Source organism: Alosa alosa, chromosome 8 (genome assembly GCF_017589495.1).
Source record: "Alosa alosa isolate M-15738 ecotype Scorff River chromosome 8, AALO_Geno_1.1, whole genome shotgun sequence".
Classification (NCBI taxonomy): Eukaryota; Metazoa; Chordata; class Actinopteri; order Clupeiformes; family Clupeidae; genus Alosa; species Alosa alosa.
The window spans coordinates 13,331,285-13,356,284 of NC_063196.1; the positions used below are offsets into that span (position 1 = coordinate 13,331,285).

General features: G+C 45.1%; 1 protein-coding gene across 2 annotated transcripts in view; it reads right to left on the reverse strand.

The window, feature by feature from the left end:
- Window positions 1-25,000, reverse strand: part of fut8b (fucosyltransferase 8b (alpha (1,6) fucosyltransferase)) — a 130,140-nt gene that overhangs the window by 34,699 nt on the left and 70,441 nt on the right. Inside the window, exons 3-4 of one of the 2 annotated variants that reach the window (XM_048251141.1) lie at window positions 21,075-21,181; window positions 14,613-15,442 (exon numbers count right to left, since the gene is read on the reverse strand). In XM_048251141.1, the coding sequence (XP_048107098.1) occupies window positions 14,613-14,815 (203 nt within the window). In that variant the 5' untranslated portion in view covers window positions 14,816-15,442; window positions 21,075-21,181. The remainder of the gene's footprint in view (window positions 1-14,612; window positions 15,443-21,074; window positions 21,182-25,000) is intronic. The other variant, XM_048251140.1, reaches the window with a different exon arrangement.

Sequence of the window (25,000 nt, forward strand, 5' to 3'; positions counted from 1 at the left end):
AATCAGGTTATAAAACCTGCCCCTTGTATCCAATACCACCAGTTGAGACCCTTTGAGCATTTTCAATTGTGGACTCATGTTGGTCCATTGAGGTGCTTCAAAGTCTGGTTCTGTCTATCTTTTGACAGTAATGTGTCAGTGTACCCGGTATCAAGCGGCATATCCATTGAGGTCTATTACAACTAAGTCGGTGGTTAAAGGCGTTGTCCCAATTTATTTCCATCTTTGGCATACCAAAAACTATACAGACAGACAGGGGTTCTAATTTTTACCTCACGCCTTTTTGGAGAGGTTTTAAAGCAGTTAGGTGTTGCACATCAACGGAGCAGTGCTTATCAGCTCAAAGTCAGGGGGCCTTAGGCTGGCACCAGACAGCAAAGCACTGTTGCGGCCTATTGTACAGAGTTAAACAGGGATTGGGAGGAGGGTCTTCCATGGCTCCTTTTAGCAGCTCATTGAGGTCCGCGCAAGCCAGCACAGGGTTTAGTCCCAATGACCTGGAATTTGGCCACCAGGTGCGTGGACCCTTAGCAGTGCTGCAAAGCAACTTGGAAAATACCAGACCACCGTCAAATCTTATCGACTACATTAGTGGGTTCCGCCCGGAAGTTGTTTTTAGCGGGAAGAATGGCGGTGAGAACCTTGCTAAAGCCCAGAGGAAAATGAAGACCTGGTTTGATCAGAAAAAACGTGCAAAAGACACTTTAGTCCAGGGATAAGGTGCTCAGCTTTGTTGCCTATCCCAGGTTCTCCGTTCCTCCCAAAGTTCTCTGGCCCTTACTCTGTGGTGAAGCAGGTGTCTGAGTTGAATTATCTGGTTTCCACCCCAGATCGGAAGCCATCTACTCAACTCTGTCACATCAATTTGTTGAAGCCTTATTTTGGGGTCTTCTGTGGTGGGGGGAGGGAGTAGATACTGGGGTGAGGCCAGTAGGAGCATCGGCAGTCAGTGGGAAAGTTCATTCAATCACTTCTGGTATGGTGGCAGCATATACACAGGAGGATGTGGAATGCGCCTGATGACGGTGTGTTTCAACCCCGGCTTAGGAATTCTGAGAAGTTGGCAGAGTTGGAGTCTTCTCTTGGCCACTTGTCAGAGGAGAGATTTGCACAGGTGAAGCAGTTGATTACTGATTTCCCTTTGTTATTCTCAGATACGCCCTGCACGCACACTGGATTGAGCACGATATTGAGGTAGGTGATGCTTGCCCTATACGACAGCGTTATTATCGGGTCTCTCTGGACAAAGCTAGTTTTATTGAGTCTGAGGTTAAGTATTTACTGAATAATGGGTTAGCGAGGCCATCTAGTTCAAGCTGGGCCTCACCATGTCTCTTGGTTTGAAACCAGATAATACTTTATAGATTTTTTGTACAGACTATAGGAAATTAAACAGCATTACCAAGCCTGACTCTTTTCCACTGCCCGGATGGAAGACTGCATCGACCGGGTTGGGGCGGCGAGTTTTTGGGAGTAAATTCGATCTACTGAAGGGGTATTATCAGGTTCCTATGTCTGCGCGTGCTCAGGAAGTCTCTTCATTTATTACTCCATTTGGGCTATACTCATATAATGTTATGAGTTTTGGTCTTCGAAATGCGCCCGCAACCTTCCAGCGGTTGATGAATAAAGTTGTTGCCGGTTTGGAAGGGTGTGCGGTTTATTTGGACGATGTGGTTTGTTATAGCGATATGTGGGAAGACCCGTGTAGTACACATCCGTGCCTTATTCAAAGGTTGGCTGACGCCCATTTAACCATAAACTTGGCCAAGTGTGAGGTTGCAAGGGCCACTGTTAGTTATCTGGGGAAGGTGGTGGGACAGGGACAAGTACAACTAGTCCGGGCTAAAGTGCAAGCCATTGACTATTTTCCACCCCCTACTTCCAAGAAGGAGCTGATGAGGTTTCTAGGAATGGTGGGGGTACTATAGAAACTTCTGTCCGAACTTTTCTACAGTTGTGGCTCGCTAACTAACTTGTTGAAGGGGTAAGACTACGTTCGAGTGGTCTTCGGTCTGCCAGAAGGCATTTGATAATGTCAAACTTTTGTTGAGCACGGCCGGTCCTGGCTCAGCGACTGAATACTCCTTTTCAGATTCAAGTGGATGCCAGCCAGGTCGGTGCTAGAACAGTTCTATTACAGACAGATGACCAAGGGGTGGAGCGACCTGTGTCATATTTCTCTCAAAAATTTAACAAACACCAGGTCAATTATTCAACCATAGAAAAAGAGGCTTTAGCTTTGATTTGGGCTCTTCAATTTTTTTTGATGTTTATGTGGGAGGGTGTTGTTCAGTTGTGGTCTATTCTGATCATAATCCCCTGACTTTTTTACATTCCTTGCGGAGTCCCTAATAATCAGCTTGATGCGGTGGTATTGTTCCACAGCCCTACAACCTGGAGATTAAAGGCATATTAGGGGTTGACAATGTGTTGGCGGACACATTGTCTCTCGTGCCCATATGTGAGTGATACAGCTGTAACTTGTCTGTCCTCTGTTATGTTCTTTCCTACACATGGTAGTGCATTTCCTAGTGGCAGAGTACTGGTGAGGGGTTATGTGGTTATACAGAGGATCTCTTTGAGGGTCCTCTGTCTTTATGGGGAAGGTGTTATGATACTGTTGGTCTCTGTTTGTTTGCCTGTCTCTCTTTCTATGTGTTGCAGGGCAGAGTCAGTGCACAGGTGTTGCTAGTCTGCTGATCAGGGATCCAGCTATAAAGGCTACCTGGCTGGGTTGAGGATCCCTTCTCTCCAGGAGAATCTGCGTTGCTTTTATTTTGAGAATGCATGTTACATTGTACCCTGACTTACATTACACCTTTATTTTTCCACCATCTTATGGACACTGACTGTAGTTCACGTTTGCCCTACATTATTACTTTAATAAACATTTGTTACTTGTTTTCTACGTGTGGTCTCATATGTTAAAATCACCACAAAGCGAGCCTGGTGGTCTTAACATATTGGGGGCTCGTATCGGTTTAAGCTTTACGGGACCTTTTTCTTTTTTTTCTTGGAGGTAAATGCTTGGGTATTGGGCAGGTGAGCGTCCCACTAAAGTGGTGTCAAAAGCGTAACCAGGTTGAATTGTGTATTTGCATATTGGATTAGCTACTCGTTTGGGCTTGAGTGCCCTAGAAGATCAAATTAGTCCGGGAGACTTCGTGGATATTACTTGTTTGATAAGAGTGTTTTTTGTAATTAGTTTTGTTGCGATTAAATACATGGAGAGGGAAACTAGTTTGGATTAAGCCAGGCTATCTTGTAAACAACTGAAAATTGGTAAGTGCTATCTCCGCATTGTTTTTGCGAGACGTTGGTTTTGTTTGTGTTGATGGAGCAGGTAGCCTACCCTGCGATAGATTTTAGACCGTTCTGCGATTTCTGACCATGTTGGGGGTTGGCGCATAAACCCTGGGCTGAGGACACAGCCGTGGTCTGTCGTCTTGAGGGGCCTAGAGCCGGATAGTCGCTTCCAGCGGTATTGTGATTAAAAATCTCAGTCCTCGGAACGAGAAGGCGCGGGTATAGTTTATTTAGGGGTTGGATGAGTTAGGTGGGGGAGCTCCTGATCGCTGGTTTGTTTTGTTTCTGCAGACAATGCTGGTTATGCACAAAAAAGTGAGCGGTGAAACCGTTGTTTAGTTTTGGGGATTAAATGGACGCGGTTGAGAGTTTTTTTGGCAGCTCCTACAGCGGAACTTTTAAATTCCCTCTCAAAAGATAATGTTTTTAAGGTGGCACAGCGAGAGGATTCAGGCCTAGTTGACTTGTTTACATCTGTTCAGTCTAGGGAACAGGTTAGTCCACGGTCTATCGGGGTATTTTTTCTGCAAGATGACCTGTTGGTGCGTAAATGGTTACCCTTCAGTGACCAAGACATAGCTAGCCCTGTTTATCAGATTGTGATGCCTAGCAAATTTCGTGACCTTGTTTTGAAGACTGCCCATGGTGGACTGTCTAGCCATCTGGGAGTCAGGAAGACATATGACCGGGTCATGCGTTATTTCTACTGGCCCCGTTTAAAAAAAGATGTTGCTCATTTTGTGAAAACCTGCCATACATGTCAGCTAACAGGAAACCAAATCAGGTTATAAAACCTGCCCCTTGTATCCAATACCACCAGTTGAGAGACCTTTTGAGCATTTTCAATTGTGGACTGCGTTGGTCCATTGAGTGCTTCAAAGTCTGGTTCTGTCTATCTTTTGACAGTAATGTGTCAGTGTACCCGGTATCCGGCGGCATATCCATTGAGGTCTATTACAACTAAGTCGGTGGTTAAAGGCGTTGTCCCAATTTATTTCCATCTTTGGCATACCAAAAACTATACAGACAGACAGGGGTTCTAATTTTACCTCCGCCTTTTTTGGAGAGGTTTTAAAGCAGTTAGGTGTTGCACATCAGCGGAGCAGTGCTTATCACGCTCAAAGTCAGGGGCCTTAGAGCTGGCACCAGACCTTGAAAGCACTGTTGCGGGCCTATTGTACAGAGTTAAACAGGGATTGGGAGGAGGGTCTTCCATGGCTCCTTTTAGCAGCTCGTGAGGTCACGCAAGCCAGCACAGGGTTTAGTCCCAATGACCTGGAATTTGGCCACCAGGTGCGTGGACCCTTAGCAGTGCTGCAAAGCAACTTGGAAAATACGGAGCCACCGTCCAAATCTTATCGACTACATTAGTGGGTTCCGCCGAAGTTGTTTTTTAGCGGGAAGAATGGCGGTGAGAACCTTGCTAAAGCCAGAGGAAAATGAAGACCTGGTTTGATCAGAAAACGGTGCAAAGACACTTTAGTCCAGGGGATAAGGTGCTCGCTTTGTTGCCTATCCCAGGTTCTCCGTTCCTCGCAAAGTTCTCTGGCCCTTACTCTGTGGTGAAGCAGGTGTCTGAGTTGAATTATCTGGTTTCCACCCCAGATCGGAAACGATCTACTCAACTCTGTCACATCAATTTGTTGGAAGCCTTATTTTTTTGTCGGTCTTCTGTGGTGGGGAGGGGTAGATACTGGGGTGAGGCCAGTAGGAGCATCGGCAGTCAGTGGGAAAGTTCATTCAATCACTTCTGGTATGGTGGCAGCATATACACAGGAGGATGTGAATGCGCCTGATGACGGTGTGTTTCAACCCCGGCTTAGGAATTCTGAGAAGTTGGCAGAGTTGGAGTCTTCTCTTGGCCACTTGTCAGAGGAGAGATTTGCACAGGTGAAGCAGTTGATTACTGATTTCCCTTTGTTATTCTCAGATACGCCCACACGCACACACTGGATTGAGCACGATATTGAGGTAGGTGATGCTTGCCCTATACGACAGCGTTATTATCGGGTCTCTCTGGACAAAGCTAGTTTTATTGAGTCTGAGGTTAAGTATTTACTGAATAATGGGTTAGCGAGGCCATCTAGTTCAAGCTGGGCCTCACCATGTCTCTTGGTTTCGAAACCAGATAATACTTATAGATTTTGTACAGACTATAGGAAATTAAACAGCATTACCAAGCCTGACTCTTTTCCACTGCCCCGGATGGAAGACTGCATCGACCGGGTTGGGGCGGCGAGGTTTGTGAGTAAATTCGATCTACTGAAGGGGTATTATCAGGTTCCTATGTCTGCGCGTGCTCAGGAAGTCTCTTCATTTATTACTCCATTTGGGCTATACTCATATAATGTTATGAGTTTTGGTCTTCAAAATCGCCATAACCTTCCAGCGGTTGATGAATAAAGTTGTTGCGGTTTGGAAGGGTGTGCGGTTTATTTGGACGATGTGGTTTGTTATAGCGATATGTGGGAAGACCACGTTAGTACACATCCGTGCCTTATTCCAAAGGTTGGCTGGCGCCCATTTAACCATAAACTTGGCCAAGTGTGAGGTTGCAAGGGCCACTGTTAGTTATCTGGGGAAGGTGGTGGGACAGGGACAAGTACAACTAGTCCGGGCTAAAGTGCAAGCCATTGACTATTTTCCACCCCTACTTCCAAGAAGGAGCTGATGAGGTTTCTAGGAATGGTGGGGTACTATAGAAACTTCTGTCGAACTTTTCTACAGTTGTGGCTCAGCTAACTAACTTGTTGAAGGGTAAGACTACGTTCAAAGTGGTCTTCGGTCTGCCAGAAGGCATTTGATAATGTCAAACTTTTGTTGAGCACGGCACCGGTCCTGGCTCTCAGCGACTGAATACTCCTTTTCAGATTCAAGTGGATGCCAGCCAGGTCGGTGCTGGGGCAGTTCTATTACAGACAGATGACCAAGGGGTGGAGCGACCTGTGTCATATTTCTCTCATAAATTTAACAAACACCAGGTCAATTATTCAACCATAGAAAAAAAGAGGCTTTTTTAGCTTTGATTTGGGCTCTTCAATTTTTGATGTTTATGTGGGAGGGGGTGTTGTTCCAGTTGTGGTCTATTCTGATCATAATCCCCTGACTTTTTTACATTCCTTGCAGAGTCCTAGTCAACGCTTGATGCGGTGGGTATTGTTCCTACAGCCCTACAACCTGGAGATTAGGCATATTCGGGGGGTTGACAATGTGTTGGCGGACACATTGTCTCGTGCCCCGTGTGAGTGATACAGCTGTAACTTGTCTGTCCTCTGTTATGTTCTTTCCTACACATGGTAGTGCATTTCCTAGTGGCAGAGTACTGGTGAGGGGTTATGTGGTTATACAGAGGATCTCTTTGAGGGTCCTCTGTCTTTATGGGGGGAGGTGTTATGATACTGTTGGTCTCTGTTTGTTTGCCTGTCTCTCTTTCTATGTGTTGCAGGGCAGAGTCAGTGCACAGGTGTTGCTAGTCAGCTGCTAGTCTGCTGATCAGGGATCCAGCTATAAAGAGGCTACCTGGCTGGGTTCGGGGATCCCTTCTCTCCAGGAGAATCTGCGTTGCTTTTATTTTGAGAATGCATGTTACATTGTACCCTGACTTACATTACACCTTTATTTTTCCACCATCTTATGGACACTGACTGTAGTTTACGTTTGCCCTACATTATTACTTTAATAAACATTTGTTAACGGTTATCTACGTGTGGTCTCATATGTTAAAATCACCACAAACGAGCCTGGTGGTCTTAACAACACACACACACACACACACACAAACCTCCAGGATGAGTTCTAAAAGGGCTTAGTCAGTGGTATTACAGTGATGTGGCCTGCGCACTTTGCTCCACTACCTACTTAATGGCCAGCTGTACTTTGCTGTCCAGTTGCTAGACCTGAGCCTGGTTAATTGACCAGTACTGATTACTGATAATTAGAACACTGTTATAAACTCGCTCACTCTATATCTAACTCATTCAAACTAGTACCGTAATTTCTCGTCCATTTATACAATTATTTTGTAACATTTCTTCAGCTATGAGGTCAATACAGGCAACATTAACATTCTGGAGGAACAGATTAGGCAGTCTGCCGAGAGACTTTCCCCAATAGGCGGCATTGGATCATTAAACCTCACACAATGATCCAAAAAATACAGCCAAACAAGAAAGGCAAGAAATAGTAAACAGAGAACAATATCATCATTTTAGAGTGGCCCAGCAAAAGTCCAGACCTCAATCTGTCAAAAAACGTGAGCACAAGGCCAGAGTGATGGCAAATAATCATTCCTGCCTCAAAACCCTGATTGCTGCTAAACAGTTGTGGTCTAGAATCATTGTGGACACATGAAGAGGCTTGGTAGGTATAATAAGAACCACTTAGAGAGCTGTGAATGCAAATAAAGATGTTTCCATTGATTATTTAAAAAGGGTATACAGTAAATCATTTTGGACATGCCATTTTTCATAAAAATGTTAAAAATATGAAACACTTCTTTTTTGATTTCATGTTTCTCCCACATCGTCTTACAACCTTTTATTATACGGCTCTTCACAATGCTAGTAGAACGCTCCATTGACTTGAATAGGATTTCCCAACGTTCTACGGTAAAATAAATTCATGTAATTACCGCTGCAAACATATAATTACCGCTGTGGGCAAAAGTAAGCACATGGCGGAGGACATGTTTAACAGATGGTGGATGATATATCTGTAACTTGCTGAAGCTAATCCTCTAAATCCTGACCCCCTGGCACACACACACACACACACACACCTAAGGTAAGGCGTATTTGCCAGGGCAGTGGACAGTGCCCTCCTTCCTCGTAAAAACACCCTTCATCATCACCCTTCATCAACTCTTGGCCTGGCTACTCAGGTCCCTCAGGAGGGTAGAGGGTACAGTATATGTGCAGTAAATCTATATGCAAATGGATACGCTATGCACTGTTACACTTAAAAGGTCTGACCAGATGAGACTCATTTTCACATCAAGGTGCAACCCACTGTGGGTAGATTCAGTCTGTGTCTGTCACTATCACTCTCAAGAACCCCCCCACACACACACACACAAACTATGACACATATGCACACACACATACATTACATATTACACATATGCATGCACACACAGAGACAGACTATGGCATATATGCACACACACACGCACGTACGCACGCAACAAACGCACGCACGCACACACACACACACACACACCTGGATGCCTCAGAAGACAATCAAGGAATGAAACAAGTGGATAGCTATTAGGCTGAAATCCCAACATCCGAGCCCCTTCACCTCTCCTGTCTGTCTCCAGTGCCTCTCTGTGTCTCATCAATCTCTCTATCACTCTAACATCATCCCTCTTTCTCTCTCTCACACACACACACACACACACACACACAACACTCTCTCTCTCACACAACACACTTTAGCCTCAAAGGTCAGAGTCAGAAGACCCATCACTCATCCTGTCCTCAGCACAATGTCAAACCATGCGTTGTGTGTGTGTGTGTGTGTGTGTGTCGTGTGCACGAGTGTGTGTGTGTGTGCGATGCATGAGAGCGAGAGAGAGAGGGAGAAAGAAAGAAATGGAGAGACAGGAGGACATAGAGAAAAACAGACAAAAGAAAGCGTGAATGAGGAGGAGAAATGTGGAGAAGTGTGACGGATGGAGAAGTCCTGCTCTGCTGAGTGCACTTAGACTAAGAGTGGACTAGTCCACACCACAAAGGCCTACAGAGAGGAGTGCAAACAGCTCACACAACACACAAAACCAGACAGACAGAGGAAGAGAAAGAGAAGAAGTTAATAAGACTGCTGTCAAAAATGCTGTCAAAAAATGTCTTTCTGTCTGAGTGTCTGTCCGTTTGAGTTTCTGTTTGAGTGTCTGTGTGTCTGAGTGCCTGTCTGTCTGTCTTGTGTAGTGTCAATTACAGTACTAAGACATAATGCTGAGTGCATTGGTTTGAGAATAAATTGTTCCATTTTTGAAAGTTGATTTATGTTTCAGATCTTGCATTAAGTTCTGGTGCTACTAGACACACAATGTCTCAGGCAGGTTTTGAACTCTGGTCTCCTGGGCTGCAGGCCTTACCAATATACTATTCTAAAATTTGACCAATTCACGTGATACATTTTAGCCTGGGTTTTCCCATGCTGCCTTACGCACGATTTTATTCACGCTGCTAGGCAGTCTGGATTCCATGGAGCAAATTTTTGCCTCAGTTAGGGGACCAATCACAGAACGGAGGGAGGGCAGCAAGACGATGACGACACACCGAAGCCGTTATGAGCTACGTGCAGACGCATTTGATAGACATTAAGTGGCGTAATAAACGGCTCTGGGCATTCGTAAACCACGTTTCAAATACGAGAAAATGAATGTCTAGTTCCCAGACCCCATCTCAATGAAATGAGGTCTGACGTTAGCCAGGCTAGATAAATTTAAGAATTTGAACTAATTTTAAAAACAGACATAATGTGCCTCGGGTGAGCTATGAACCCAATTCCTCCAGATTTGTATGCACTTGACTTACTAATTGAGAAGTACCCCCCCCACCCTGGACCCCTTCCAGTTTGCATACCGAGCCAAGCGGTCTACAGAGGATGCAATCTGCTCTGCCCTCCACCCAGCCCTCACCCACCTGGAAAAAAGAGACTCATATGTGAGATTGCTGTTTATAGACTTCAGTTCTGCATTCAACACCATAATACCACAACAACTCATCTGCAAACTCGACAAACTGGGACTCAGTACCTACCTCTGCAACTGGCTACTGGACTTCCTCTGTCAGAGGCCCCAAGTAGTGCGTGTTGGCAACAATACCTCAAGCAGCATCACACTGAGCACAGGGGCCCCCAAGGCTCGTGCTCAGTCCGCTGCTCTTCACCCTGCTGGCCGCATGACTGCACTGCAACCTACAGCAACAATCACATAGTGAAATTTGCTGGCGACACAACTCTGGTGGGTCTCATCACCAAGGGCGACGAGACTCAATACAGGTTGGAGGTCGACCATCTGACCACGTGGTGCAGGGACAACAACCTCCTGCTGAGCGTCAGCAAGACCAAAGAGATTGTTGTTGACTTCCGGAGAGGTCACACCCAACACCTGCCACTGACCATCGGCGGTGCTGTGGTGGAGAGAGCGAGCAGCACCAAATTCCTGGGGTGCACATCAGTGAAGACCTCTCCTGGACCACCAACACTGCATCACTGGCGAAGAGAGCTCAGTGCCGCCTGTACTTCCTCGCGGAAACTCAGGCGAGCAAGTGCTCCACCAGCCATCATGACCACATTCTACCGAGGCACCATTGAGAGCATCCTCTCCAGCTGTATCGCTGTGTGGGGCGGAAGCTGCACTGAATACAACAGGAAAGCCCTGCAGCGCGCATAGTGAACACAGCTGGAAGGATCGTTGGTGCTTCACTCCCCTCCCTGAAGGACATTTACACCACCCACCTCACCCGCAAAGGCGACCAAAATTGTGGTGATGCAAGTCACCCCGCTCACAATCTGTTTGATCTACTGCCCTCTGGGAAGAGGTACAGAAGCCTGCGCTCCCAAGCTACCAGACTCACCAACAGCTTCATACACCAAGCTGTAAGGATGCTGAACTCTCTCCCTCCTCTCCCCCCTCCACCCTCAGCTACATAACATCCTGGACATTGGACCCACAATGGCCGCCTGCACTCTCCACTTGCACACTTGCACACTTTACAACTTGGTGTTGTTGTCCTGAAAACACAACACTTCTGCTGCTCTTACATAACTTGCACCACTATGCCACTTTCTTTATTACTCAGGTCAAACAGAACTACCCAAGCCTCTTATTGGCCTGACTTTGCACTAGTTTTTTTTTTTTTTATTGACTGTCTATGCACAATTTCAACAAAATTTTGCTGCTCTTATTTTTTCATTATTATATGTGCCCTCTTATTTACTTATTTACTTACTTTTTTGTTTACTTGAATGTTATGTTTGTCTGTGGACTTAAAATTGGTAAAATATGTCTTGTCTTCACCGTGGGATAGTGAGAAACGTAATTTCGATCTCTTTGTATGTCTGGAACATGTGAAGAAATTGACAATAAAGCTGACTTTGACTTTGACTTTGACTTTGAGCAACTGTGCATTCTGAGCTTGAATCCACTGGTGTGCCTAGATCAGGTTGTAGCACAGTGGAGCACTATGACAGGTGTCAAAATAAAGCTTGTATTTCTGTTTGAACCCACCGTTTGGTCTGTATATTTTTGTTTGTGTGAGTATATGGTTTTGTGTCTGTCAGGTGTGTTAGTTCGTGTCTTTTATACATTTATGTGAATGTGTATTTCTGTATTGTTTATTACTGACAAAAGTTATGCATTTTGAACTGAAGAAATTGTAGAGTTTAGATTAAATGGATGTATTTCTGTAAGTTGATGCATGTTTGAGATCTTGCCCTGAATTTACAGTATGTGTGCATTGTAGTATACAGTATGTATATGTACTGTATGTTTGTGTGTGTGATTATTTAAACTGATTATTGCTGTCTGCTCTTAAAGGAACCGTATGTAAGAAAAAAATATTTCAATTAATCATAAAATGGTCCTGATATGTCACTAAACATTAAGAAATCATGTTCATTTCAAACACTTATATCACTGACAACAGTAGTCCAGCCAGGATATTGTCATTTAAAAAGTGAAGTTGCAGCCCTCAACTGTTGTTGATGTTGTGTTTTGTCATGTCATGTTGTGTTTTGGCCTGATGCGCCACCCTTTACCTATCTACTAATTATACGAAGTCAGTAGTGTTTCAGCATCCGCGTTGGCAACCTCGAGTCAAGGGGGAGGGGGAGGGGATACACCGCTCTTCAGTATTTTGAAAGTGATTGCAGTACCAGTTTTGGCCACAATCTTACATATGGTTCCTTTAATGTTCAATATGGCTCACTTGAGTGCAATACAAATTCCATTTGGAGCAATAAAGGTTTCATCATTTGTGTCTGAGTACTGTAGTTCATTTCATTGCTTGATCTAAACAGGCTTTGAAAGTAAAATTTAACCTGGAAACATTTTTGAAAAGTTCAGTTTTCAATTGAGATTAGTATCAGCTTTGAAATTGATCCCCTTGTTGCATGCTGGTTTAGTGTGTGTATTGTATGTATATTTGTGTTGTCTTTCATTTCATTAGTTGATCTTGGCTTCAGTGGAGCTTTTAAAGTAAACTGGGAACTTGCAGGTTTCCATCAGTTTAGATTAAATCTAAATCAATTGAGATTAGAATCATCTTTAAAATCGATTCCCTCATTAACATGCTGGTTTAGCATTGCAGACACTTGTGTTACATAATTTGGCCAGAATTTGGCTACTTGTTTGAAAAAAGGCCTCACAGGTTTCAAACTCGGGACTCTTAGGTTGCAGGTGGCTGGCTTACCATTGAGCCACTTTTTTTAGTATATTTTTTGGGCTTTTATGCCTTTTAATGAGAGAGGATAGTGGAGAATGACCGGAAGTGAGTGGGAGAAAGAGTCGGGGTGGGATCCGGAAAGAAGGATGGTGAGGCTAGGCATTAATGCATTTGAGAGATGAGCACCATTGGAAAATTGATTATTATGGCGCCACCTTTAGGCACAGTACCTGGGATTTCGGGGTCTGAGTAGGGACCGGGGTTTGGGACCACCTTTTGAAATGTCAAATTCCTGGGACTTACGGCTCCCACACAGTTGCGTGCATTGCAGTGCTGGAGACGCATCCCGTTCACTTTACATGGGCTTAAGTCATTCGTTGCCGAACTGAATTGTGGGTCCGTTGCATCGCGTTGCTCCTGTCACTCGCATTGAGAAGTTCAACTTTTGCTGCACCGACGGACAGCACCAGCCAATCAAATTACGGTTATACCTTGAGTTATTTGCATAGCTACCGTCGGGAACACCCACTGGCATGCGTTGACGGAACGCAACTGTGTGTGGGAGCCGTTATGGTTTTTGCTGCACAACCATATTTAGCCGGAGCAAAATAATAATGAGAACAAAAAACAATAGGCTTCCTGAAGCTTCGCTGCTTGGACCCCTAAATATTCCATGCCAGTTAAATATAACCAGTAATTAAACTGTATTTTGGTCTGGAGCAAAGAGTAGCCAACCATGCAGCAAATAACTAACAACATAATCAATAAATTACAATATTTTGAGATTTCTTTAACACAGTCACCTCTATTGCTACCCCCCAACCCACCCAAAGCTCTCTGGGACTGTGGTCATGCTGTCAGGTTCAAGCAGCTTTATTTGCATGTCCAATGGAAATCCACTTATGTGCGGTCTGCAGAGTAAAAACAACCAGACAAGCAAACATCGAGTTCGATCTTTTACAAATCCAATCCAAACCCGTACTGTATGCTGCAGGTTTTGCTGTTCATCTCGTCAACTCTCTCTCTCTCTCTCTCTCTCTCTTCCTCACCTTCTCAACCTCTCTCTCTCTTTCTCGAAAGCACACCGATACACACAGACACACACACGAATAAACTCATACAAACTACAAACAAACACACACACACACACACACATACACACACACACACACACACACACACTCTCACATTTCTCCTTTCTCCCTGTCATCTCCTAACCACTGTGGTCTTACCCCCCTTTTTTCAATTAATATTGAACTCTGCTTTACTGAGTGAGCATGCACATTGTGTTGTGTCCTCTGTGTGTGTGTCTGTGTGTGTGTGTGTGTGTGTGTGTGTGTGTGTGTGTGTGTGTGTGTGTGTGTGTGTGTGTGTGTCAATATCAATGTCCTTGTGCCATCATGTGTATACCCACACACACACACACACACACACACACACACACACACAACCCAATATGTCCCTAACCTGTATGCAACTGATACCCACTCATCATCAGTATTGGGAATGGTATCTCTTTCAGCTTCTGTTTGATGAAAGCTTGAGTGTGTCTCTGCTTCAGGAAGATAATGGTTCTGTGTTTTGAAATGCACCAGCGCTTACACCCATGAATTCAAACAAATCTGTAAAATACCAAACCACCTTGATGATGCTGAAATTCTTTATTCAGAAGGATACACACACACACACACACACACAGGCAAACACATAGAAACACACACACACACACAAACACACACATACACACGCACACACACACACACACACACACACACACACACACACACACACACACACACACAAAACAAACAACACACACACACAAACAACACACACACACACACACACACACACACACACACACACATACAAACCACACACATACACACATCATCGCATCCATCCCATTACCGTAGTGACTCGGCCATGCGTCGCAGGTCCTCGTTCTGCTGCTTGAGGCGCTCAAGCTTGGCCAGGATCTTGGAGAGCTCGCGGCTGGAGTGCTCGGGGCGCTCGCTGTCGCGCACCAGGTGCCCGCCGATGTAGAAGAGCAGCGTGCCCCAGGCCAGCAGCACCAGGGTGATCCAGCGCCACGAGCCCGCCCATGGACGCATCTTTCCGGGTCACCCCCTCCTCCACTGCCCCCTGGGTGGCTCCCTGGCTCCTTGCCCTCCTGGGAGGTGGCTTCACGGTGGTCTCACCCCCCCCCTTTTTTTTGGCCTGTTTTTAGTTTTTCTCCAGGGGGGCGATTATTGTTCACCCTCCTTCCCCCCTCCCGTCACGAGCTCTCAGGGTGGGGGTGGGGGTGGGCAGGGGGCTGCATGACCACCTGAGGAGGAGGAGGAGGAGGGGGCACGTTCTGATTGGTGGATGAGGCTGGTTGTGGGAGGAAATGAAGGGGGGGGGGCAGGCTGGGTGAGGTGGGGTGGGGTGTCAAAGGAGGTGGTGGGTGGGCATCACAGATCCCCCAGCTTTGGGGACTAGAGTCAACAACCACATGACCTCTAGACTCAGTGTGTGGGAGGGGGTTGGAGGAGGTTCTGCAGGGCCTCACAGCATAGGAGAAGGGAGAGGTGTGCTGGGCTCAGAAAGTAAGAAAGACAGGCTGTGGTCCTGGGTTATAAGTCCCGCTTCAGGCAGGCCTGGTGTTGTTGTTGGTGTGATGGGTTGATTCAGGAGCTGTTCAGTGCGATGTACCGGATGTCCAGCTGATCAAAAGAGAGTGGAGTGGCTGACCATTCCTGTGATAAGAAGAGAGATGGAGAGAATGAGACAGAGAGAGAGAGAGAGAGAGAAAGAGAGGTAGAGGGAGAACAGAGGAGAAGGGAGGGGAGAAAGATATTGATTTATGAGTTGTCTAAGTTGATTATAACATGCAGTCATAAAGTTAAATACACACACACACACACACACACCAACACACCAACACACACACACACACTCCCTCACTCACTACACCTCCTCTCTCTCACACACAAAAAAACAGTCAAAGCTGAAGCAGAGTGCGTGGACGCTGGCCAAAGCCCTGTGCCCCCTGCAAGATTACTCTGACACGCGGTCGTGTCTCAGGATATGAACACGTCCCTCTCTGTCCTTCCAGACGTTGACCCAGACGTCTGCTGTCTCCCCGCCGCCCCCCTTGGCTCAGTGCCTATTCCCTTCCTATCAGACTGTTTGCTTATTTGTCTGTCTGCCTGTGTGACTGTCTGCCTCCCTCCCTCCCTTCCTTCCCAACCTGTCTGTCTGATTATGACCGCCGCTAGCGAAGCTAGCGAAGCGGTCATATAGGGATTGTCAAAGTTTTTTTTTTTTTTTCGTCATCTACTTCCTGAATTTTTGGTCAACGATACCCGGGACACCGAACCACCGGGGCACATGAAATTTGGTGGGTAAGTAGCCCCACTAGACTTTTACGGAAACATTTCGTTTGGTCCCCGGGGGCCACTCCCCCACCGCGCTGGGCCCTCCGAAACCCAAAAAATGCAGTTTTTCCTAAATAACTACCTGAACCGTGGCACCGAGGATGAAGACATTTTTATGGTATGTTGGTCTCAAGGGCCCACATCAACCTAGCCCATAATCCCTCATTTGTGATTTGCACCCCCCCGGTAAAAAATGAAAATGCAATATTATTCTGCTTTAATCGCCCCTCTCTTCAGTTAAGATGTTCAGAACTGCACCAAATTTTATGTGTATGATTAACCTGACATTCTCTGGGGGTATGGCAAGTTTCGTAGAATTTCATCCATGGGGGTCTAAAAAAATTAAGTTATGTGTACATTTAGTGACTGTACACTCATTGGCCTGTAGATGGTGGTGCACACATATACACACGCACACACACACGCACACACACAGGTACGCATACGCATACCATCAGTATCGGCAATTACAACGGCCGATACATAATTACAAATTCAGTAGGATTAAAGGAAAACCAAATATTCATCATAATAATAATAATTTGGCTGCATTTCCAGTATTGGCGTCACATAGTCGTTTGTCCACCAGGTGGCGCATCGTTGCAGTGAGACGTAATTTTGTTGGAAGTTAATCTAAAGTGGGTTGGAAAGACACTACGCTTCCTACAAGGACAAGACTGTAGTTTACCGCTGAGAACGTCTAATAAGGGTAGGATGATTTCTGCATGACATGTAATTCCCATTTCTTCTTGAAGCCGAAATAAATCTGCGAATGTTTATCGGACATGCTTGGTTTTTACTGCAGGTAGGCTACGTTAATCTTAAGTAATACCAATAGCCTAGAGTAGGTAAAATAATGTTACTGTTAGCATTGGTTGAGTGATAGAGGCCAATTTGATTATTGATGTATTTGTAGAAAACCATAAATGCGGTTATAGGCTACCAAGAACATTGATAACAGCACTAATTGCATCTTTCGACTGTCATCTCATTTGCTTATAACCATAACCTAGGCTACTAACAGGAGCTAAGTGAGTTAGCCACAACATGTTCGCTATGTGATGGTTTTCTAATGGAAAATATAGGCTACCTGAAAGATAACCTAATGATGCATCCTAACACCGGGCTGGGACATTTAGCTCAAAGTCTCAAAAAGCATCTGAGTCAACGTTCATTCCCAAACACCCATATAGGCTACTTCAATCCTCTATTTTCAAAGGTGATTCAAGTAAGGAAGAGCATGGCTCAAAGTAAAGTAACTAGGACTGAAACTACATAAATTCGTCAAAGTGAATAATTTGTGTCAACTCGCCACAATGTAGATTAATTAATGCACCCGTGATCTACATCTCTATTTAAACCAAATGTTTTAGAGCGCACGTTGAGAGATGTATCCAGGGCAGGGCTGTACCTGCAAATATTTGTTGCACCTGCTACAAAAATCATTCTTTGCGATGGATGATTTAGTACCAACGTTACACCGGTCCAATACAGTTTTGCCTATGGCTATACCGTGAGACTGAGACATTTTGTTTGTTCGAAGTGCGTGTTTAGGGTGTGAGAGGGGAGTCGATGTGCTTTGATTCCAGCTTGGTAGTAGTAGTCTATACGATTAAAAAACACGTGTGTGTGAAGTATCCAAACAATGATAACGCATTCATTATGGCTGCTTTAGCCATAGACCTTGAGCTACTGTACAGTGGGTTGGGTTCCATTTAGAAGTGTAAACTTTCCGTGATTCACACAGCTGCGTGAAATGTATTACTACTGATATGCAAAACTATTAACTTTTCGCCAAGAGGTGACAGCTTAAGTCCGCTTGATACTGTAAGCCAGTGTTTCTCAAAGTGTGGTCCGGGGACCACTTGTGGTCCGCAAGCTATCCTAAGTGGTCCGTGAGCAGACGTGGTAAAATATAATATAGATGAGTTGTTTGCAATATTGAACCAACTTGTATGTAAATCCAAACAGTTCTGCAACACTGTCTATGTAATATATGCCAGTTTAAATCATAAGAGTCCTCTGACACAATAAGCAAGGAGCCAAGACAATAAGCAAGGTGGTTCTATTGTGTAGGCTTATATACTGTTGCGTTTCTATTTTATTGGTTAAGTGGTCCTTCGTCTGAAAAAGTTTGAGAAACACTGCTGTAAGCCATTGGTTCCCAAAGGAGATTTTATTTGGGTCGCCAGAATAGCCTAGTGACAATTTATGTTGTGTAACAGGCCTAGCATAGGGCCTACCTTATATAGCTTATAGTTTGTTAACAGTCACGGTTTTGTCATAACTCCCTCTATGCAATTTTGCATTTAGAATAGCTCTGAAACCGTGGGCGAACACGTCGCGGGCGCCAGTGCGTGGATATCTCAATTGCAAAATTAAACAATATTTCTATCGGGCGCCTACAATGGACTAGGCTGGGTGAACTCAGCCTGATCTGCCGGCGATTCCTTTTCGATTTCTTAAAAGATTGAGCTTGGTCTGGCGAAAGCCAAACTAACCATGGACCTCATAGTTGCAAAATGCAAGGGAACATGAATCAGCATATTATTTGCACAAACAATAACGGACAGTAGCTCTTCAACTTGGCCCGTTAAAATGTGTATGAACAGTCTAGCAACGCATTTCATGAAGGCCCTTTTGGACATGTCAGTTATTTGCACCACTGGGTAAAACAGCATTTTGTTTTAGACTACTGGTATTTAATTTGTGCATTGACAATAAAGCTGAATATCATATGAACTAGATGACTAAACCTATGCATATGTAGAAGAAGAAACATTCACAAAAATCCATGACATGACCTCTCTTCTTGATAGCTGTTGAAAACTGCATGGAACTGACAGGGATTGTTTTGTTTAATAATAAATAAATAAATACATTATGCTGCTACCTTCTGCTTTTCCCAAATACAATGTAGCCTAAAGGTGTACCTTTCATCAGTCCAGTTGCAATGGATGGACTGTGATGAACTGCCCTACTTGTGATTGTTTAGATATTTTAAAGGTTTTATAACAATGCTACAAGATGTAGAAGTAGAAGATGGAGACAAATTCATTTATATGATTTATTTTCGCGGAATGAATGTACAGGACTGAGCGGCGGGCCTATTTTGTACCGCTATGCGGTACATCTAGTTATCTATTTGTATGTGTGGATGATATGTCTGTGCCACTTGTCCAGCTGCGGATGGCTGTCTAAATGTCTGTCTGCTTGAGCATCTGTCTGTTTCTATGTGGGAACTACCTGTCTGACTACAGTGTGTCTACCTGTCGGTCTGTCTGAGTGTCAGTTGTGTAAATATTTCAACGTCTGTGTGTTTGCCCATCTGTTTTTTTGTCTTTTCTGTCTATCCGTCAAGTCATTTATCTCAGTGATCATCCATCTGGTCATCTACCCATCTGTCTATCTGTTGGCCTGCCCATCTGTCAAGCTGTCTGTCTCTCAGTGTGCCTGACTTTGTGTCTTTTAGGCTGTGTTCCTGTCTTGTGTGAATTGTTAGTTGTTGTGTTAATTGTTGTGTGTTAGTTGTTGTGTTAATTGTTGTGTGAAACTGAGTCAGCCCCACCCTCCAAAACACACACAGACACACACACACACACACACACACACACTCCCATGAGTAAGCTTCAGCCCGATTATGCAGTGGTCTGCACAGACCCGTCTCCATGACAAAGTGCGACATTGTCAAGGTGATGCAGCAAGCCAGGATGCCGAGGCAGTCCAAGAAAAAAAGTCCTGTCTCATCAATTTCCAGAGAGTCAGATGGAGAGAGAGAGAGAGAGAGAGAGAGAGAAGGAGGGGTAGGAGGGAGAGGGAGAGAGAGTGAGAGAAGGAGAGAGAGAGAGAGAGGAGGGGTAGGAGGGAGAGAGAGAGAGAGAGAAAGAGAGAGGAGAGCGAGAGGGTAAGAGAAAGGGACAGAGAGAGTGAAAGAGAAAAAGAGAGGGAAACCAAGATGCTCTGAGCTTTCCTCTAAAGGACTTTTCCTGCTCCACTGACATGTTGAAAAGGCCATCAGATTTCAATTTAAGATAAAGCAAAACAGGGACTAGGAGCGAGACAGGGGGAGGAATTGCAAAGTGTGTGTGAGTGCCAGTGAATAAAAGCTGATAAACATGTGTGTGTTATACTGTATGTTAGTACAGTATGTGTATATGCATACTCTTTTGAACATCAAATACACATTTGTGTATGCGTGCGTGCGTGCGTGTGTGTGTGTCTGTGCGTGCGCACACGTGTGCGTGTTTGTGAGTGTTTTTGCTAATTTTGCTATTTAGCTATTTTTGCTATTTTTGTTACTATTTTTGTTGTGTATAGTGGTTCATGGTTTTGTGTACATGGTATAGATATATAATTATGTCACTGTGTCCATACAATTATTGCTTTGCAGGCAAACATAAAAGGACATAAAAGTATGTCACTTTAATAGGGCGCACAAAGCGTTTGTGTGTGTGTGTGTGTGTGTGTGTGTGTGTGTGTGTGTGTGTGTGTGTGTGTGTGTGTGTGTGTGTGTGTGTGTGTGTGTGTGTGCACATGCACACAGGGCATAAAAACACAACAGGCAAGTAACGTTAAGACACACATAAGCATAAAACCATGGCTATATTTAGTGTGAAACGTTTGGCATAGTTTTAAAGGTTTTGCACACTTCACACAATGGCATGCCCAACACACACACACACACACACACACACACACACACACACACACACACAAAACAAACAAAAATAATACCCAAAATAACAGATACTCTTTAGTAACACATACACACACACATAAGCAATTTGAATTCTAATGGATTTTTTTCAGCTTTGTGGTACAGGCCTGACTCCCACTCCGCCTCATATAAATAGGAGGTGTCATGCCGCGTGTGAGCCTACTCTGTGGGCCGTTGTCCTGGAGCACGGCATGGCACAAAGGAAATAGGCCCCCAGAAAAGCTCATCTCTCACCTGAGACATGCAATCTCAGCGTGGGTAGCCACCTCCATGCCACCCTCCCCTCTGCTCCTTCCCCACCACGGCCATCTCGCTGCTGTGCGTCAGCTCTACATATCGGCCTTAGTCGGCCAGAACAAACATCAAAACACAAAATACTGTTTGTTTTTTTCGCTGAGTAACACAGTGGGGGCAAAACAAGCAAACACTTGGGACAAATAACTCACATCATATCAGGGTTCTGCTCTGAGACACACACACACACACACACACACACACACACACACACACATGCACACACACAAACGCATACACAGAAACACACTTTCCTGCACACACACACCCAAACACACATATACAGTACACACACACCCGCACGCACATACATACACACACTGTCAGAGACAGAGAGAGACATACATACACAAACACACACTACGTAGAACTATTAGAGCAAGACTACACACTCTAATGGAGGATGTTTACATTCGAAACGGAATAAGGAGCAATTGTTCCTGTCAAGGCTGTCGGCGCGGTTATATTTCATTGCGTTTCATAAGAGCCGCACTTCAAGTGGCACTCAGCAAGGATCCTATCCAGGCGCACTAATGTGTTTAATGTTGTCATTATAAAGCGGTGCGTAGCAAGCGATAGGCTGCAGGGCACCTCTGCCTTCATAAGCCTGTCATGTTACATGAGGTAGACGGGGAAGAGTGGGAGGAAATACCTATGGGAAATATCATTCTGATGTATTAAGTAACAGTGAATGCAGGGGAATGACACTCTAATCAACTAATATCTACTTACACGTGTGAAATCGAGGCGATAGAGAGACACTTGCTTGCGAGAACACATGGTATTACAAGTTGAGTTGCCTGTTAGCAGGCATTTGTCAAGGTTGCACTGCGACACGTGAGGTCAAAATTTAATACACCTTCCCCTGTTCACTCAGGAGGTTTTTGAAATATGGCAGTTCTTCACATTGTGTTCTTTGACCTCATATCTGCTTTAGGGCCCCTTCAGTCCCTGGCCATCATAAATATCTCGGGTGTGAAAAATGAAATCTAATGACAGAACAAAAAAGAAGTGGAGCTACTCGACCGGCAGAGACAAGGGCATGAAAGAGAGAGAGAGAGAGAGAGAGAGAGAGAGAGAGAGAGAGAGAGAGAGAGAGATGTCATCGTGCATGACTTTCTGCTAACCTAAACAGATTTTTTTAACGCTGTGACCGATTAACAGGGTCTTCCGGGCAGAACTGAAGATGCTGAGAGATTTGCAGTGCTGGTGTGCTGTGCTAAAGGCTAAAATGAAACATGCCACTGCTTTCTTTATTTAACAAATAATAATGAATAAATAATACAAACAAATCTCTAAATAAATAAACTGCTTAAGTAGTGGGAGTTTGGGTTGGGTGGTGGGGCACTGGGGTCTGGCTGACAGAAAGTGAGAGACTAAAAGCATCCGTTCTGAGGAGCGTCAGTGAGACCACTGGTCACTTTCGCTTCCTCTGGGGGGTGGTCTTCATTTTGCTTCCCTCTCTCCCCCTTTGCCTATATCCTTATCACCCCCCTTTTCTCTCTCTCACACACACACACACACACACACACACACACACACACACGTGTGTTGCTCCCCGAGCAGTTCTGTGTTAGTGACCTTTCTGGACCTTTCCGCTCCATCATCTTTACGACTTAGCGTCGCTGTCATTTCCCAATCAGGCTCGAGGTTTTTGGGGGTTTTTTCCTCGCTGAGGAAAGGTCAACCTGAATGACCCGCTGGAACTGCCGTTCTCCCACAAACGGTTTAGCCCGGCCCGTAAAAAGGCGGCCCATACATCAACGCGCTCGCGGGGCGTGCAGGGGTGGGGGGGTTGTAGGGTGGGGAGGCTAGGCCGCTGTATTAAAGCGTGGCGTTCGCTGGCGAGCTTTGAATAATGCATGCGGCGGGATTGAATTTATATTTATATTTCAAAGCAGTCTGGCGGCAGGATTATGCCCCAGTATCTGCCTGGCACAACATGGCTCACTCTTCACCTCCCTCTCCCTGTCTCTCTCTACTCCTCTCTCCACCTCCCTCTCTTTCTCCCTGCCTCTCTCTATTCCTCTCTCCACCTCCCTCTCTCTCCCTCTCTATTCCTCTCTCCGTCTCTCACACTCTCTATGTGTGCTTTCCTATCCACTGCGCATGCCCCTTTTCCCTCCTGCAGCCTCTGCTGGACAGCTCCCAGGAACAAGTCAAAGTAGGACAAACTCCATCTCAAGTGGAGTCACTAATGTCCCCTTAAACCAGGACAGGGGCGATGGGACAGCTCATCACCCGAGAGGGAACACATATAACGTCTCAATCCACTCACAAATGTAAATGTAAGTACCTCTTCAATAAGAACCTCTGTTTGTCACAGAAAATATACCAAATACCCAACAGCTGGATGTGTACATCAAAGCTAACAATGCACAATACATCTCAATTAGAGTTCCGTTTCCCTGGACAGCTTGCTCTTTAATTGTCTCTCCTGAAACTTTCTCCCAGAATGCTGAGAATGGTATCCGGGGACAACCTGGAGCTAGGGAGCTAGATGCCTTCTGTAGAGCGCTGCTGCTGCTGCTGCTTGCTACATCTGCCGTTGCCGCTGCATCCCACTGAATGTTTCATGATTCCTTGTTTACTTCCTAGTGCTCTAATCTCCAGGCCCAAGCCCTCAGCGGTCTGGCCCGCGAATAACAAAAAACAGCTCAGAGGAACTTACTCCAGGAGGCCTGCTCCACAACTCTGAAGCAAGCTGGTTAGGAGGAGGACAGGAGGAGGAGGAGGAGGACGACGTGTCCTTGACCCTGACGGTGTGTTTCCACACACCGAAATTTCGCGTCGCTCTCATTGAGGTTGAATGGAGACGAAATTCACCCTAGTTGGGCTTAAATGAAAGCTTAATCGCCGAGGCAGGCTAAACAAAGTTGGCCAAAGTTTAACTTTATTTAAATGAGGACCATTCGAGAACCAATCAGATCCGTGTCTTTGTGTTTGGAGGCGGGAGTTACAAAAAAGTCTGACCAAGATGGCAGTGACTACCTGAGCTGTAACACGAAAATTTGTTTGTGATTAAAATGTTTCTACACGAACATTGCCACTTGTATCAACACGAATTGTGGTTTATATGCCACAAGAACTTAGTCAGAGCACATACACCACTAAATAGACCACTATATATGTTAGTTTAAGCACTCAATCTTTTTAGCTAGCTGACAGGCGAAATGCTAGTATTTTAGGACATTGGATTGCATTGTAAACCTTAGCTAGTATGAAATATATTATGTCTTATTGACCTTGTTGTTTCTATGAACATGAATTGTTGTTTATAGGCAACATCAACTTAGTCGAGGCATAAAGACCCCTGGATATCTCCACTAAGTACTTAAACGTTTGAACTAGCTGATTAGCCTAATTAGCTCGCTTGCCACCACTGGCTAGACACTGCAGTCAAAAGGTTAGCGGTTTCGCCTTCACGCCCCCGAGGCGAAATTTCGCTGGCTGAAAATCGCAAGGTGTTTCGCTGTGTGGAAACCCACCGTAAGGAAGGGAAACGGTGTGCACTGTGCAGGGATGAACTCAGGACCCATGCACAGGCACACTGAGTATACTGGGATGAACTCAGGACCCATGCACAGGCACACTGAGTATACTGGGATGAACTCAGGACCCACGCACAGGCACACTGAGTATACTGGGATGAACTCAGGACCCATGCACAGGCACACTGAGTATACTGGGATGAACTCAGGACCCATGCACAGGCACACTGAGTATACTGGGATGAACTCAGGACCCATGCACAGGCACACTGAGTATACTGGGATGAACTCAGGACCCATGCACAGGCAGATGAGTGGTATGGATAGCCATGGTAGCAGGGATTTGAACAAATGTTTAAATAATAAATAAGATAT